Raw genomic sequence first — 18257 nt, 5'->3', positions numbered from 1 at the left:
CTTACAGTCGCTGTCCTCAATGTGAATCGTTATGAAGTTCTGACCGTCAACTTGTACATTTTCTGGTAAGGTCGTCTCATCAATTTCGACCACAAAGGTCTCTGTTCTTTCTCTTTGGTCATCATCGAGTACCCTCACGGTTACCGATGCAACTTGAGAACCGATAGGCACGGTGGTAGACACGGTTTCCTCTCGAAAATCTTTCCCTGATGTTGCAGATGCTGGGTTTGTTTCTCGAATCCTAAAACCTGAGATAATAAAAAAAAAAGAGTTTGACAGACGCACCAGAAGTAAGTCTTGTTGCCTTAAAGAATACATATCGCATGGAGGGAGGGTGTGTGTGTGTGGGGTGGGGGGGGGGGGGTACGGAGATATAGGATCTCTAGGAAGACGGGTCTCGGGAACCAGTATCAGTAGCTAATTGAAGTATAACCCAAATTGTGGTACAAAACCGTTATATCGGTATGCCCGCACTCATAGGGCCTTATATCCCTCCCCTCCTTTTGTACCTTGTTTGATAGCAAATTTATGTTTTCTGCTCATATAATGTCAAAATAATATATTAAATGAGGGAGACCCGGAAATCTGATTTCTCTCTGGACCCGCCCCTGGTTTTAAAGCGTTATTCAAGCAGTTGGAAGTACCCAACGATACTATGCACCGATAACGATGTCTATGTGATATATGGTAATTGTGAAATATGTGTTACGTGAAATATGTGTAAAATACGTAGTAAATGTAAAATATGTGTTACATAATGTGCAAAATGTGATAAGCGAGATGTGAATGTAATCGTTTGTGATATATGTTTGATATGTTGTATATGTGATTATACATTACATGCGACGTATGCGTATAGTATGTAATATATATCATAAAAGTGATAAAAGAATACCCTGCTGTAGCTTTGAAGGCCACTGGGCTTGGCCAATTATCTCACCGGGCCCCTTAGTTTAGTTTAGTAGAAAAAAGGGATCAGGAGGGACACTTAAGTCCCCATCAAGGACCCTATAGAGAGAGAGAAAAAACTGAAGACACAAACACTCAGACCCGATTACAAGGCTTAAAGTACTTGTCCAAAGCATTCTTAAACCCATTGACACTACTTGCAAGTACAACTTTCTCAGGCAAACCGTTCCACTCATTCACAACCCTATTAGAAAAAAGTTATGCCGAATATTAATCCTACTATGTGACTTTTGGAGTTTAAGACAATGACCTCTGGTACAACTACTGTTAGCAAACATGAAAAAGTCGGTAAAGGATAAATTGTCAAAACCATACACAATCTTGAAAACCTGAGTCAAGTCCCCACGTAACCTCCTAAGCTCCAGTGTGGTGAGATTCAACAGTTGTAACCGCCTATAATAAAGGACACTCTTTAAGGAACTAATCATCCTAGTAGCCCTCCTCTGGACCTTTTCAAGTACTTCCTTATCCTTAGCAAAATATGGGTTCCAAGCCCGCACAGCATACTCCAGATGAGGCCTAACCAACTGCTTATAAAGCCTAACTACGATGTCCTCTTTCAGAAAACTGAAGTTCCTTTTGATCATACCTTAAACCCTATTACCTCTTTAAGCAGCTTCAAGACAATGTTTAGAAGGTTGCAGAGACGAGTCAATGTAGATACCTAGGTCTCTTTCAACAGAGACCTCCTGTAACTCCACACCATTAAGACTGTATGTAAACTTTTGGTTACTACTACCAATGTGCATTACCTTGCAATTATCAATATTAAAAAGCATTTGCCACCCCTGAGACCAGGAAAAAACCTTATCCAAATCCGTTTGAAACTTCTCAGAATCGCTTTTGGAGGAGACCTCAGAATACAATTTGGTGTCATCAGCAAACTTCTTAGCTGTACACAAAATATCTCCGTCGATGTCATTTAAATAGGCAACAAACAAAAAGGGACCCAAAACAGACCCTTGTGGAACCCCACTAGTAACGTCCTGCCAAGAAGAAGCACAGTCTTTAATTACCACCCTCTGTTTCCTATTACTAAGCCAGTTCTCGATCCAAGAGAGTATATTCCCATTGACACCCATACTCTTCAGCCTAATTAAAAGAGGCTGGTTGGGAACTTTATCAAAGGACTTCTGGAAATCCAGGAACACAACATCTACAGACTGCTGCCTATTGAGTGAGCTTGTTACATCTTCCATAAACTCAAGGATATTAGTGAGACAAGACCTTTTTTGACAAAAGCCATGCTGAGACTCTCTGATCAAAGACTGACTGCTGAAGTGACAGACCATGGACTTGTTAACAATAGTCTCCATTCATTACAAACAACACTAGTGAGACTAACGGGCCTATAATTACAGGGCTTAGACTTATCACCCTTCTTGAAAATTGGGGTAATATTAGCACATCTCCAGTCCTTAGGAACATAACCTGCATTCATAAATTTACTAAAAACCAATGAGAGTGGAACGCAGAAATGGTGTGCAAAGTCTTCAATAAATACGGATGGATTGCATCCGGTCCAGAAGCTTTAGGAACATTTAGACGAAGCAGCTCCTTTAAGACAACCTCATCCGAAAATAAGACAGTATCCAGTTTAGGCCTATCAGTGCCCCCCCCCCCCCCTGAAAATCTGGAATACTACTCATATCTTCCCTTGTAAAAACCGATACAAAATAGCTGTTCAAAAGATCTGCAAGATCCTGACTATCAGTAACTATATTATCAGCATGTGGTGCCCTAAGAGAAACAATTGCATCTTTAACTTTCTGCTTTGACCTGACATAAGAAAAGAAGGCCTTTGGGTTATCCTTAATATTTAGGGCAATATTATTTTCGAAATTAAAATTGACTGTTTGAAGTCTTCATGTTTAAGCATTGACCTATATTATGAAAGTAAATTGTTCTTTTTCATAATATTGCCCCGGACCCCCTAATTGACCAAAGGGCCCATGGTCTTCCCCAACCTTCCCGATTGCCCTCTCACAAGGCCTGAATACGGATGAACTTCAGTTATGTCAAGGCTACCAACTGCGCATGTCTGTGCTGTGGTTTCGAGTCCTTTCAAGATAAACAAATACCGTATATATCACATCATTAACATGTGCACACTATACAACTCCTTCATATATATATATATATATATATATATATATATATATATATATATAGCACCGTAAATGGTATTGGCATTGTGATATATGTGATATAATGTGACATACCATGAAATATGTGGTAAAGATGAAATATCTGTTACATGTGTCATAAATTTGAAATATGTGATACGTGATATGCGATACGTGAGGTACGTGAAATATGTGATATATTTTATGTATGTGGTAAATGTGATTTATGTGATATACCGTATGTGATAGATGCGGTATACGTTGTAATCGTGATATAGTATACTTGATTAATTACGACTTGATCTGTTGGAAAAGGGTTGTATACAAAATTATGATTGAGGATTTAAACTACTTACTAATTGTAAGGTCCTCTCGATCGTTTGATTTAAATTCAAATTGATTGTGACGTCATCAATATCCTCCTGCACTTTCAAGTCGTTCGTTGTAAATTCAATCAAGATTGGATCTGAGTTATAACAGGGCAATGATGAAGAGAAAGAAATGCAATGTAGACTTTCACACGTTTTGCAGACATGAACCTGTAAATTCCGTTTTCTGGAACTTTTTTCTTTTAAATTAGGGCACTTTGCTGGTGGAAATTTTCCAGTCTGAGAACCGCGCCCAGATTGAATTCACAATATCACAATATAACACTTTGACTTAAGCCGGTGTAATAGTACATCCAACTGTAGATCCAACTGAAACGAACTGAACGAACATAGCACTATATTAGAATAACCTCCTCCATTCATCTATCCATCTATCCAACCATCCGTCCACCCATTCAAACATCCATCCATCCATTCATCCATTCAACCATTCGTCGACCCAACCATCCGTCCACCCTTCACCCAACCATCCATCCCACCATCCGTCCAGGCAACCACCCGTTCACCCACCCATCCACCCATTTATTCATACATACGTCCGCCCATCCGTCCACTCATTCACCAATCCATCCATCGACACATCCGTCCACTCATCTATCCGTCCGTCCATTCGTCCGTCCGTCCGTCCGTCCGTCCGTCAATCCATCCATCCATTTTTGCATATCACAACATTCATCCATTTCTCATATCACATCTTTGGAATAGGTGAAACTAATCTGGAAATAAACCAGAGATGAAAATTTACCAGTTGTTATTGAGATCATAAAGCTGCAAACGGCCTCATTCTGACTGCTGTCTGTGAAGTTGTAGATCACTTGGGTTATTCCCACTGGAAAGAAATCATTTGGTGCGTGTGTCCTGTTAACCAACATAGCAGTACCAGATATATCTGTGGCTGATGGTTCAGTCCATGTAATGATTAGTCCTGGTACACCCAACTCAACCTGTCTTTCAATCAGGCTGGGACAATTCACAATCATTGGTGGAGTAGTGTCCTCTGTAAATGTGAAACATGGATACATTATTCTATAAGAATTTAAGACTCAAAGCATGCGAAAGCCACATTGAGACCTGTATGCAGCACAGTAGCTTGGTTAAAGTCTTGGAAAGTTATTGTCAAGTACTGAGATTTGTCCATTAAGCAATCCCAAAATGAGTAAGTCACAGACAACAAGACTCACATACACATGGATACTTATAATTTTACATTTGTCTTTGTCCTATTACATGAATAGATGCCTTAGCAGTTAACCTTACCTAACAAATAAGTTCATACGGATCCTTCTCCTATTACATGAATAGATGATGCCTTAGCTGTTAACCTTACCTAACATATAATTTTACATGTGTTCCTGTCCAATTACACGAGTAGATGCCTTAGCAGTTAACCTTACCTAACAAATAAGTTCATACGGATCCTTCTCCTATTACATGAATAGATGATGCCTTAGCTGTTAACATTACCTAACATATAATTTTACATGTGTTCCTGTCCAATTACACGAGTGGATGCCTTAGCAGTTAACCTTACCTAACAAATAAGTTTATACGGATCCTTCTCCTATTACATGAATAGATGATGCCTTAGCTGTTAACATTACCTAACATATAATTTTACATGCGTTCCTGTCCGATTACACGAGTAGATGCCTTAGCTGCTAACCTTACCTAACAAATAATTTTATACGTGTACTTGTCCTATTACATAAATAGATGCCTTAGCTGTTAACCTTACCTGACATATTATTTTTGTATGTGAACTTTTCCGATTACACGAGTAGATGCCTTAGCAGTTAACCTTACCTAACAAATAATTTGATATGTGTACTTGTCCTGGTACATGAAAATGTGCCTCAGTGGTTATGCTAGCCATTAAATACCTGTTTATGGATATATTGGTCCTTATTCATAACCATAAACCGTTGAGGCTATCTCTTGCTGGTTCATAATTATGTATGGATATATTGGTCCTGATACATAACCATACATCTTTGTGGCTATCATTTTCTACTATGTATTAAAAGATGGATTAATTGGTCCTGATACATAACCTAGCATATTTCTGGATATCCTTTTCTACTATATATTTATAGATGGATACACTAGATGGACATATTGGTCCTGATACTTGACTAAATACCCCAGCGGTCATAAATTGCTAAGTTATATGGATATATTAGTCCTGATACATAACCATACATCTTTGTTGATATCCTTTTCTAATATATATTTATAGATGGACATATTGGTCCCCAGCGGTCATAAATTGGTAAATTATATGGATATAGTGGTCCTGATACATAACAATACATCTTTGTGGATATCCCTTGTTACTTTACATTTATAGATGAATATATTGGTCCTGATACATGACTTTATACCGCAGTGGTCACATATTGCTAAGTTATATGGATATATTGGTCCTGATACATAACAATGCACCTTTGTGGATATCCTTTGCTACTATATATTTATAGATGGATATATTGGTCCTGATACATGACTATTTACCGCAGCGGTCACAGATTGCTAAGTTATATGGATATATTGGTCCTGATACATAAGCATACACCTTTCTGGCTATCCTTTTCTACTTTGTAATTATAGATGGACATATTGGTCCTGATACATAACCAAACATCTTTGAATCCTTTGCCAGAAAAGAATGATATATGGGTACGAGTATATGACTATACCTCTCCACAGAAATAGCTATATAGAGAATCATAAAGATATAGCCAATGAGTACCAGAGACAGGACTGATCAGACTTGTCAAAACACTCTACAAATGAAACAAGAAATAGCTAGAAATAGCTATATAGAAAATCATAAAGATATAGCTAAGGAGCACAAGACACAGGACTGATTAGATTTGTATAAACACTCTACAAATCAAACAAGTAATAGCTAGAAATAGCTATATAGAAAATGATAAGGATATAGCTAGGAAGTACCACAGACAGAACTGGTTAGATTTGTATAAACACTCTACAAATAAAATAAGTAATAGCTAGAAATAGCTATATAGAAAATGATAAAGATATAGACAAGGAGTACCAGACAGGACTGATTAGACTGATTATTTATCACAACAACCATCCATTATGAGCTACTTATATAGACCTAAATTATAGTCTCAATATACCTCAAAATGCATCACTTGATTTAGAATTTAAAAAACAAATCTTGACTGGTTTGAGTCTGAAGTCAATTTGGTGCATTGGAGTTATCGGGAGCAAATTGTTCAAAATAAAGCACTACGGTTGATGTTATACCCAACCCTGTTTCTGCCTTGAATTCATTTGTACACTGTTCAATCTCTGGCGGTTTACTGTCTGAAATAAAATACTCTGAGGTATTCTGTCAACCGTAACAAGCAGAACATAAATGGGAACTTATCGAAAAGATTGCATGTTGTCAGAGATAAGTTACAGAAGAGCCTCTCAAATCATGAAATAAAAGTTGATGACTTAATGTAGATAATGAAATGACAGGAGTTTAATCTAGGGACACCTCCTAAAAGAAAGGTAGTGAAGAATAGAGGAAGTGATTTAATACCTGTAGTAACAGTAACAATAAATGTACAAGTTGCCTCATTTCCACTCGGATCAGTGAAAACATACACAATCGGAGTGTTCCCCAAGGGGAAAGAATCGCCAGGTCTTCCAGTACGAGGTAACAAAGTTGCTCCTGCAAGGTCAGTGGCAGTGGGTTCTGTCCAAAGCACAACACCATATAGAAGTCCAAGCTCAACGATAGTTGAAGGCCCTGCAGTAGGACAGTTGCTGATTGTTGGACGAGTTTGATCACCTGAAATTAGACAACATCAACATTTAATGCTAAAAGTATGACATTTTCAGGTAACAAAAATTTCACTTGGCATTTCATCAAATTTTCGTTAGAAGTACTCACTTAGTACGAATTAACACATTTATTGTATATAGCTGTACAAGTTATCCTTGAGATGAAGGTGAGCCACATACTCTATACACTTCTAATACTGACAGAGGTCTAGTAATGACAAATAAAAGACATAAACATACTTGTTGTTACTTTTATAAGGAATATGCAGCTATTTTTGTTCCCATCAGGATCCACAAACAGATACAGACAACTAGTTTCACCGACAGGGTACGAGCCGCCCGGTTGACAGGTCTGATTCTGTAGTAAATTTGTTGCATTGGAGTTATCGGTAGCGAACGGTTCATCATAAAGCATTACAATTGATGTTATACCCAATTCGACTATTGCCGTGACTTCATCTGGACACTGGAAAACCTCTGGTGGGGTTGTGTCCTCTGAAATACAACAATAAATTATGAATATTGCAACATTTTAGGTTTATGTAGTTAGTATGTTATACAGACATGCAAGAAATAAGCCCATGTTCAAGACTCTCAGTTTCTTTACTCATTACAAATATTAAGGTGTAGTGTATTCTTCTCTTCTTTGTAACTTTAAGGATTGAAACACATTGGTGTAACAATGTTACAGAATATTTACACAGAATTTGAAAAGATGTTGTCTTGATAATGATTACTTACATATGATCTGATCGGATTTGATCTGCATTTACACTACAACCTTGATCTCAAGCACGGGATATGATACTGAGCAGGAGGTCAGATGGTACTTAGTGTAAAAGTACCCGACAAACCCCCGTTTCACTACTAAACTTTCTTTGTTTTCTTAGTTTGAAAACGGAAAATGACGTTTTAAAGTGTTATCATTCCCATGATCTAACTCCGCCCACATTCAGGGGTAGAGATACAGATTCGTCCTTGTCTATTCAAGTAGAATTCCCTATATTTTCACAATCAATTAAGTTATAAAGGTAACCTGTTTTAAAGTATGGTTTACTCCCCTGTAACAGTGACAAGGTTTTCAGAAATGTTTCAATGATTCTAACTGTTGTTCTGTTAGATTTGCTTCAAGTAAACCACTCCAAATCATGTCAGTGTAGCAGATATATAACAGTATAACAATGCAATGTGCGTATGTCGACTCCACCATTTTCTATGTGAGGCAGCTATGAGTCATAGATCAAACTGGTTACTGTAACATTTTGATTTTGAGTGCCTTGACATTTCGGCCCACTAAGGGTGCACATATGGTACTTGTCAAGACAATTGACTACTACTGCTATCATTATAATTGTCAAAAATGACAAAATAATAAGAAAAATAATCAGACTGCAACAGGTTTTCAAAGAATCATATATCTTATCATTTATGATACGTCTACCTGTGGAGGAAATATTATTTCAATTAAAAATTTGATTTAATAAAATACACTTCTTGCAACTTGCACCTGTTAGCACTGTGATGGTGAAGACGCATTGATCCCTGTTACCCGATGAATCAGTGAAAGTAAAAGTACATGTAGTTGTTCCTACAGGGTATCTGTCTCCAGAATTACAGCTTGAATCAACAGTAATGGAGTTGGAGGCATCCGTGGCTGTTGGTTCATTAAATGGAACTATCGCTGAAGTTATGCCAAGCTCTACAATAGCAATGACACTTGGAGCATCGATGTCCGGGCATTCCAGGATTTGAGGCCGAATAGTATCAACTGCTGGAGAAAAGAAAGAATACTACCTCCATCTCTAAACCTCTATCATTTCAGAGAACTGAACACATTAGAGCACAAGAATAAATTAGGCAGTTGACTTTCATAACCATATTTCAATCTCAAATTCAGTCTTATTTGTTGGAAACTCTGTGAAATGTTTCTTTCTGCCAATAAATTTGCAATGAGGCAGTATAGTTAGTCGCAGTATACAATGTCAATGAGGCCCCTATCCATGTTTTTCATCTGCAAAGAGAAGACGATATCCAGTTACCTCTGCTATGACAGTGTCATAGGAATACATTCAAAACTGATCATTATTTTCAAATGCAATTTCAATTCTTGAATTGTCTGTTTTATCATCCATGCAATAAACCAGCAAAGTAGTTTTTGTTAAAAAATACATCTGATGCTAGGAGATATTATGATACAAATGCAAAAAGATCTATGAACAGAAAGAATTCAAATGCTTCTGTCACCTATCACCTTGGTAACACTTAACAGTGAATATAACCACCATACTTTGAAAAGTCACTTTTTTTTGTATTAGTCACATGAGGAATAAGAAACTGATAATGTTCGGATTTCACAAATGTTTTGAAAGCTGCCATAGATACATTTGATATGCATATGCCAAATTGTTCTAAAAGCCAAGGGGAGGGGGGGGGGGGGTAAAAGTCAATTTATTATTAAAGACATAGGAAGCACAAAACTAAAAGAAAAGGAGGTACATTTTTTGATATGTACTCAAAATTTTCATGAAGCATGAATGATGCAAAATTAAGAAATTCCTTTAAATTTCTCTTCATGGTTGAAAAAGCTCTCATATTTTAGTTTGTTACCATTGTCATATCTGATGACAAACTTCACTTGTCACTAAGAACAATAAAGCAAAATTACGACTATATCACTCACTTGTATTGACCTGGACAGGAAATGAACAAGTGTAAGAATTTCCAGATCCATCTGTGCAAATATAGGTGACTACAGTTTCTCATACCAGGAAGAAGGAACCTAGCAGATTGGATCTGGCTGTCACAGAAGCTACGTTATATGTATATATACAAATAGTATCTTATATAAAAGGGGGCGGGTGTGTGTTGGAAAGGGGGAGGGGGGGGGGGGGGTTAGTGATGATACTTGAGGTATAGGAATTGTGTTTTAATATCATATAAATATACTCCTTACCTGGAAATGCGTCTGGCACCTGCTCTGTGTCTCCTTAACAACAATAAGAAAACAATATGTATCAAGTGGTTAGAACTTGCTGCATTGTTTAATAAACTCATTTAACTTTGAGTACCAGCTGCATGGACGTAGCATTGGAGGATGATGGGGTGGGGGGGGGGGGCTGAAGGGGGGTTGAGATTTTTCATTTCCTGTTTCTCATTGGAATGATGCTCTAGTTTAAAATGTACCAGAGAGGACAACCGTGTCCAACTTGAAAGCCTCTAAGCAATTTTTGTTCTTTCTCTAAAGTAAAGTTGTCGAAGCAAATTTCAGAATTAGACGTGAACAATAACAGTTTTGAAAGTTATTGCGAATTAGAAGAACTTTTGGTTAATATTAACAGGGATTGACACTCACTTGCTTTTTCACACAGAACAATCGTTTGGTCCTCATCTGAACCAAGGAAGAGGAATTCCGGAGATGCTGTAGGTTGTTTGCCAAACTCGACACACAGATACGAGAATGATTCGTCTGTACCCGCAATGCCCGCCATATTGATCCTGGTTAAGAAAATGAGAATGGACAGAGTATTCCAATACAACCAATGGTGAAGGCATGGAGACGGGCGGGGGGGGGGGGCAAAGAGGTGTAGATATGAAATGGAGGGTAAGTAGGAAGGAACAACAGGGAGGGTAGGGAATAAAAAGGGGGAGGTAGGAGAAGGTGAGAGAGAAGAGAGTCATATGTCTGTTAAGCAAATCTTCTATAAGTGAAAAGTAGGCAAAGAAGAGAGAGGTGGGTAGGGCAAGTTGCAAAAAGGAAAGATTGAGAGGGGCGGTAAGGGCATGTGAGAGGGTAAGGGAGTAAGGGTTTATTACATGTTACACATCCTGTAAAAAGTTTGCCCTAATGAAGTAAGACACCACGGTGGTTACCCTGCACACAACCTTTAAGTTAACCACCATCATATAATAAGTATACGCGGCTGCTAATCGACTGCACGCACACCTTTTCATTGTACAGCAAAGATCTCTATATCATACATCAATTAGTAACTGTATTTTGTTTGGCAAACTGAATGTTCAACATCTGATCCGACGTTATTTAATAGTCAATATCGACACATGTAATTTATAGACCTGTATACAATCGGACCAGATAATGCATCTAGCTAGAAGCTAGCCTCATTTGCATATAAATATCGACGGAAGTTGTTATCATCATTGAACGGCAAGTTTATAGCTACTAACGTTCTACGCTTTAGCTAGTAATTTAACATATATATATTATACAACTAGCCGATACAGCTATACGAATCATATCGCGTATGAATATTTCAGAAATGATTTACTCACAATCGTTCTACGGAGAGCACGAACGGTTCGTTGGGATGTAGAGGTTGACTTGCCTGTACAGGCAGTAATAACTGCGGACTTTCATTCTTTCTCTCACCCGAGCCATCACTGTTACGACTTCCAAAGAATCCTAACTGCCAGAGGTTCGTACCGGTTATGACGTCGGTTCTTGGATGCGGTTCCAAGGTTACCGTGATGGTTGCACGAGACGGTATGGTATCATCGGGACTCTTGGTTATCTGGAATCTGGCAGTTAAACTGGTAAATAATGCACTTGGTCTTGTCTCTGTTGATGAAAATAGTTGATCACTTTTCAGAGGGATACATTTTATCGAATTGTCGACTGATTGATTGTCTGTCGATTAATACTGGCGACATGGCTTCAAAAGATTATTTGGATATTAAACGTCAACCCATGCATGCACCCATACATCACAATGAATACCGAAAGAATATTGTCTCTCAAGTATTCTGATGAATTTCAAAATTTGTTCAGCCCAATATTTCAATATATTAGAAGCAGAATAAAAAGTCACTGGAGGATATCTACATACAAACATACATATAATTATATATATATATTTATATATATATATATATATTTATATATATATATATATATATATATATATATATATACATATATATGTTTATACATATACATATATATATACATATACATATAGTAAAGCAAATTTTCCAAATGTTGTTTTGAATGTTTGAATGGCGAAATATAACTGCCGTGTAATTGGAGATACACTATAAAGTCAAACCCTAAAACCTGATCTTATATATTAGATCGTATATATTGTTCTTTATATAACCCGACCGGATCATTTCCTGAGTAGCGTTAACCCTATATATAGACCTTACGTAATCCTATAACGATCTTTACAGCTATTTTCGGAGTTGATAAGAATCAGCACCCAATTCCTTGCACCCATTTTGTCCCGATTAATCGGAATTATTCGATGTGTTATGACAGGCATTTTCCAGGGGAAATAACTATATATTGCAATGAAAGGTTAAAAATTCTTTCAAAACAGCATATATACACGTACCTTGTTCTGGTGCGGACCTAGGGAGGCTTTGGCTATTCTGACAAAGAATGGCGGGTACTTCATCATTAGCGACCTGGAAGGTGAAATCTGGATCTGCTAACGGGTTCTTCGCAAATTCGACGCAGTAGAAAGGGAAAGATTGGTCAGGCCCGATATTATTGAGGTTGACCCTGGAAGTTAGTAAAAAAAAAGCGAGATAAATTGATATGTTTCGGTTCAGCCGATGTTTTGATTAAAAGTTATAGTTTTAAAATTCCCATGGTACATTACAGTGTTGGAATATAAGATCCTTGGGCGGTAACATAAAGTTGAAGTCATTTACCCATACCTCAAAAGTGTAGTTTATGCTTGAAGGTGGATGAGTATCCCTGCTTCCCTTGTCTGAAAATCTCCTCTTCTTCTTGTCCGCATTTATTGTTAGAACAGAATGTAAAGAACATTTGAAAGCCATTTTGAATTGATATGACTTATTTCAGACCAAGTTTTCACTTGACGAGAGAAAATTAAATATGAGAAAAAATTGCAACCTGATGCAAAAGATTGCTATATATTTCATGAGTAAATTGCTCTTAGGTTCACAATGCTGGCCGGCTTGGAAAAGATTTATTTACCTGGACGAAGCATCAAATGTTAGGTTTTGACCAGGAAAAGCCGTCTGTGATCTTTGCGCGGGGGATAACAGTTGGTGAATCTCGTTAGCCCGGGGACCTGTACCTTCCATATTCCGTGCACCAAAGAACCCAAGACGCCACAGGTTTGTTCCCGAAATTGTCTCGGATATTTCGTGAGGTTTAAAGGCAGCTGCCACAGTCATATCGGTGATGCCGTTACTTTGCGTGACGAAAGAATGACGTACAACAAAATTCACGAAAGCGACCATTTTACCCTCGGCAGATCCTGTTCCAGGATTAAAAAAAAAAGAAGAAGCGAAAATGTCCAAAATGAGAGGTCTCACAAGTGAGTCATCACGTGCACGTTAGCAGGTATGAGGTGGGAAAATGGTGCTTGTGTGGGATAGAGGTGGGGGCCGGGGATGGGAATTTACACTTTGCAACTTCGAATTGTATACGTTGGTCCTTAACACAAGTATTAAACAATATAAATTTACTAAAGTGTATTGAAGAGTTCGCTATGCAGCGCTATGTTTTCTTGCATGGATATTACATCTGGTACAATTTACATTTTAACACCCAACGCTCGGACGTTATTGACATTGTTGAACTATATACTTGCTCGGAATAAAGGTAAATGTAAAACATTCGCCGCGAGAAGCCGGAAATCTGCTTGGAGTATTGAATGCGACCTATTTGAACTATTCGTCCTTGCATGACACATATAAGCTATTTATGTGAAGCAGGTGTTTTTACAGATCTTTTCTACGACACTAGTGGACGACATTTCTCTTTGTATATAAGAGCTAGAGAAGTATGCTAATAAATAGTAAAATATGAAATTAGACGCAAAACCAGTCTTTTTAATCATATGTATCGTACTCTCTAACCAGTCAGTTGTCACAAATTCCTTGTTAATACCACTGTATACTGTTCTCTCATGTCATGCTTCAACGCACTCGTATTGACAGTGCGAACAGTTTCTAACCTTTACTTTTTAAGAAAAAGTCGCCCAGGAAAGAACCTGGGCACGAAAACCAAACTACCTAACGACTGATCCGCTCTCAACCCCAGTCCACTTGCATCGGGACTGTGACTGTGTGATCATCGTCGGTTGTGCATCACCATTCCCATCGAAAGGGAACATAATGATATATTGCCTTTTTGAAAAATGCCACAATGCCTGCTTGATTGGCACTACAATGTCCGCCTCATAGTGATATATTACCTGCTTGAAGCTGCCACAATGCTTGCCTAATAATGCTACCATTCCCGGTAAGGTCATCGTATCTGCATGTCTGATGATGTCACCATGCCTGGCAACGTCGCAATGTCTCACGAATGTCTTCAACACAATGCCTTCTGGTTAACACTGCAATATGCTGTTACCATATTTGCCTCAATGTCATATTGGTTGTTCGAAAATAGAATACAATGCCTGCCCAATATTGCTACCATACCCGATAATACCATAATGCATGGAATGCCACATATTTCTGACGAATAACTAACAACCACAATGCCTACTGTTTAATGTCACAATATCTGCCTAATGGGGTCACCTTACAATGTGGTGGCCTTATAATGGACAATTGTATACCGGTTTGAAAAGTACCACGATACCTGTCTAATGATGCTATACAATCAGTGCCCAATATTGCCACAATCTTTGCTTGATGTGGTCACCATATTCGCCCCATAATGCCACATTATTACTACAAAGCATGTTTCATGGTACTATGATTGGCTGATATTTCAATGGAGTATTGCGGGGATCCTGACTGCCTATGAGGGGAGACCTGATATTTTGCACCTTCGAAAATGGAGGTGGAAACACACATGAAATAAATGAACTCAGAACGACAGAATCAACCGCCGTGACTCACATTAAACCTGCTGTGCACCAGGCATGAGTAAGCCTAACTGGTTGCACCCTAACTTCCAAAAGCGCCGAATTACTTGCAAAGCCACCCCCCCCCCCACCCACCCCATCTTACACCATATTCTAACGTAAGACAAAATTATCATATTCCGTTCCGTTTTCAACGTTTCTCTTTCTCTGGTGCAGCTGTTAGTACAAAAACTGCAAATATCTTGTGTTTTTTTAGGACACTTGGTGGGCTTTAAAAATCCGCTAGAATCAATAGGCATGCCTCTTCCTCCACAACTCATCTCGTTCATGCAGAGCAGAACAAAATAAGTATAATTATTAAAAAATCAATTGTGTTCTTCCATAATCAATTAAATTATTAAGACAAAACAGAATTGGGAAAACTGTTAACAAACGGCCTCTATACTGATGAAAGACAAAAGCATGTATCGATATTGTATAAAAGTAAGAGGGCCTGACGTTTCGATCCTAGCAGGATCTCCTTCAAGGGCGAAAGGAAAACAAGCAGGTGAGAAAAGGTAAAAAAGAAGATAATTATATTTACCTAAGAGAACAGACAGAAAGAAAATTCCGAAAAGTAGCAGTAGCGTCTTCATCTTTCGGTTAGCTAATCCTTTTCCTCCTTGGTAATCAAAACCTGGTGTATCTCGGAATAACTCAAGTTTGTCAGCATTCCCAGCTAAATAATCACCCCGTGGTTTTGTTCAGCTGTCGGTTTGTTACCCCGATATGTCAACTTGCTCTCTTTAAATCACCAGTCGATTTCATACAATGGTTAAAATATGCTTTGTTAATAGGTTGGCATGGGAATACAGTTCGCCAACTCCAACCCAATCGGAACTGTGGTACGTAAGTATTGTTTTGACTTCATATTGGCACAGGATGTGCCCGTCTGGTTCACGTTAATCCTAATTTTGGTCATTAAAGCTCAATACCTTTGTTGAAAATAATGGAAATATATTTTGATCTTTCAAAATTTGTAATTGGTTATTTAATCTACCTTAGATCTTCCAATGTCCCAATTATTGCCATAACGGGATTTTTTTTTTGGCACTATACATCCCTTCTTGTATTCCTTTTGTTATTAGTAAATATCATCTTACTTTCTGAAAGTGTGTTTGTGTGTGTATGTGGGTGATCGTAATTATGTGTCTGTCGAAGAAGGCTATCCAAGAACGAAGTTATTATTTATTTGGGATTCTCATAGTTACAGGTCACTGGTAGGTATAACGATAGTTTCCCATTAATAATTGAACTATGAGAGTTAGTTTTACACACGACGTTGGCAGGTTGGCCTGGTAGACCAGAGAGGAGGAGGGTCGGGCGGGGGTGGGGGGGGGGGGGAGTGGTATAGTTTATACTTATATCAGGGACAGATTTACAGGAGTTACTGGTCATTGATAGGTATAACGATAACTTCCAAATTGAAATTGAATTATGAATGTTGGTTGTACACGACGTTGGCAGTTTGGCCTGGTTGACCAGAGAGGGGAGGGCGGGGGTGGGGGGGGGGGGTTATATAGTTTATACTAATATCAAGGACAGATTAACATGAGATACAGGTCACTGATAGGTATAAAAATAACTTCTAAATTGAAATTAAATTATGAGTGTTGGTGGTACACAACGTTGGCAGTTTGGCCCGGTAGACCAGAGAGGCGGAGGGGAGGGGTTATATAGATGATACTAATATCAGGGACGGATCCAGAATTTGAGGGAAAAAAGGAGGTGGTGAGATCCTGCAGTCGTTGAAGCCCACTTTCATATAGAGGGAGGGGGTGGTTTGGGAAAACTACAAAGGAATAGACGTGAAAGAGCGTTTTTAGGCACATTTAGCCAACTTTAACTTTGGAGGCTATAATTAGGTCCACACGCAAGATGAACACCACACAACCCCTGGATCCTCGCCTGAATAAGTGTGACAACATATATATAAACATATAAATGTATCTATTCCTTTTAAATTCACTGCGTAAGGCGTTATAGCACCGGGACCCTGGAAAAGAGGAGGCCCGGGACAGTATCGGATAAAGAATGGCGTACTCTTAATTGTATAATATACTTAAGGAATTAGAATTAGAAAGAGTGTAACACGGGACCCAGTGATATCTTTTTTTCCGCTGGTCCCCGACGTAGCTATCGACGGTTTTGGTCTCGGAAGCCTGCTGGAAATTTGAACACGCTATACATGGTTGAGCCATACGTAATAAGTTACTGTAAATGTTAACTCCAAATATAACGTGTATATGCTTCCGTAGTGTAAACTAGATCATTTGATATCGATATATGTTTTCAAATCGAATGGAATTTGATCACTCATGCCTTGGAGGCCATGATCTCGGGAAACACGATCAGTGGTTTCAAATTGGTCCTATATATACAATAATTAATGCTAAGTTATATAATATATTTTCAATTCCACACAGTAATCAAGGGGTAAATTTACGCCGATTATATCTTGGTTCAATGTCGTGTTTCTCTCTTCTTGAGGCGGAAAAGGTGAGGGGGGGGGGGGGCTAAGAGAGGGAGATTGATGGGCTGAGGCTTAAGCGGGTAACGAAATACGAGTAATGCAGTAGATGTTTCTGAGAAGATAGTTGACCCTAACAGTCCACTTGTTATATCGTTTGACTCAACTTAATGTTCAGTGATCTGTAAGGGCCGTCCTTTGAAACCATTGATTTGTTTATGGGGGGATGTTTGTGGGAGAGGGGAGGGAGGCTGGATTCAAATACCAAAACACCTGACCAACAACCGGCACAGGCATATTTAATATCGGATGATTTTGTTAATTTTTCGATGACTTAAATTTTGTTTGTTACAATTCTTAAAGATCCGTCCTACTAATACTCTCCAAAATGGGGATGGGGGGGGGGGTTCTGTTTGGTGCAAGGAGGCCAGATTGCTTCTTGTAACGCTACTGCTTCTTAGGATACAAAACAGTTATGTCAGGTACGTTCTACATAATGATTTTAGTCGGCTTTATTAAAGTTTAAGTAAGTTTAGGTTCAAGAAAATCTTGATTAGGTGTACATTTGTGATGCTTTTAAACCGTCTTTTCTAAATTATTTTCACTGGTTGTTAAATCACAGGGTTTTAATATCCTAATTTTATTG

At 38.3% G+C, this 18257-nt stretch overlaps 1 protein-coding gene across 3 annotated transcripts; it reads right to left on the bottom strand.

The window, feature by feature from the left end:
• Positions 1-10: 10 nt before the first annotated feature.
• Positions 11-15897, bottom strand: LOC139964272 (uncharacterized). 3 transcript variants are annotated; one of them, XM_071965745.1, is made up of 12 exons: positions 15686-15897; positions 13251-13536; positions 12640-12809; positions 11579-11864; positions 10641-10783; positions 10242-10274; positions 8796-9056; positions 7529-7783; positions 7044-7295; positions 4230-4481; positions 3452-3561; positions 11-248 (listed from the first exon to the last, which is right to left on the bottom strand). In XM_071965745.1, exons 1-12 carry the CDS (start codon positions 15735-15737, stop codon positions 141-143), a joined length of 2208 nt encoding a protein of 735 aa, XP_071821846.1. In that variant the 5' UTR covers positions 15738-15897; the 3' UTR covers positions 11-140. The 3 variants fall into 3 exon arrangements, with proteins under 3 accessions (XP_071821846.1, XP_071821863.1, XP_071821856.1); XM_071965762.1 differs by lacking the exons at positions 7044-7295; positions 7529-7783 and having other exon boundaries at positions 15686-15893; XM_071965755.1 differs by lacking the exons at positions 11-248; positions 3452-3561; positions 4230-4481 and adding an exon at positions 4181-4200 and having other exon boundaries at positions 15686-15896.
• Between the last annotated feature and the right edge of the window lie 2360 nt (positions 15898-18257).

The sequence above is a fragment of the Apostichopus japonicus genome, chromosome 3 (assembly GCF_037975245.1).
Source record: "Apostichopus japonicus isolate 1M-3 chromosome 3, ASM3797524v1, whole genome shotgun sequence".
Taxonomy (NCBI): domain Eukaryota; kingdom Metazoa; phylum Echinodermata; class Holothuroidea; order Aspidochirotida; family Stichopodidae; genus Apostichopus; species Apostichopus japonicus.
This window is presented reverse-complemented; position numbering and strand designations above follow the sequence as displayed.

Excerpts from the sequence above, each read along its gene's own strand:
- LOC139964272 (XM_071965745.1), bottom strand. The coding sequence starts at position 15,737 with ATGAAGACGCTACTGCTACTTTTCGGAATTTTCTTTCTGTCTGTTCTC. Across the intron at positions 11,865-12,639 it reads TAGGTCCGCACCAGAACAAG|AGACAAGACCAAGTGCATTA; the intron begins GTACGTGTATAT and ends TTTCATCAACAG. Across the intron at positions 10,784-11,578 it reads GTGCTCTCCGTAGAACGATT|GATCAATATGGCGGGCATTG; the intron begins GTGAGTAAATCA and ends TTTCTTAACCAG.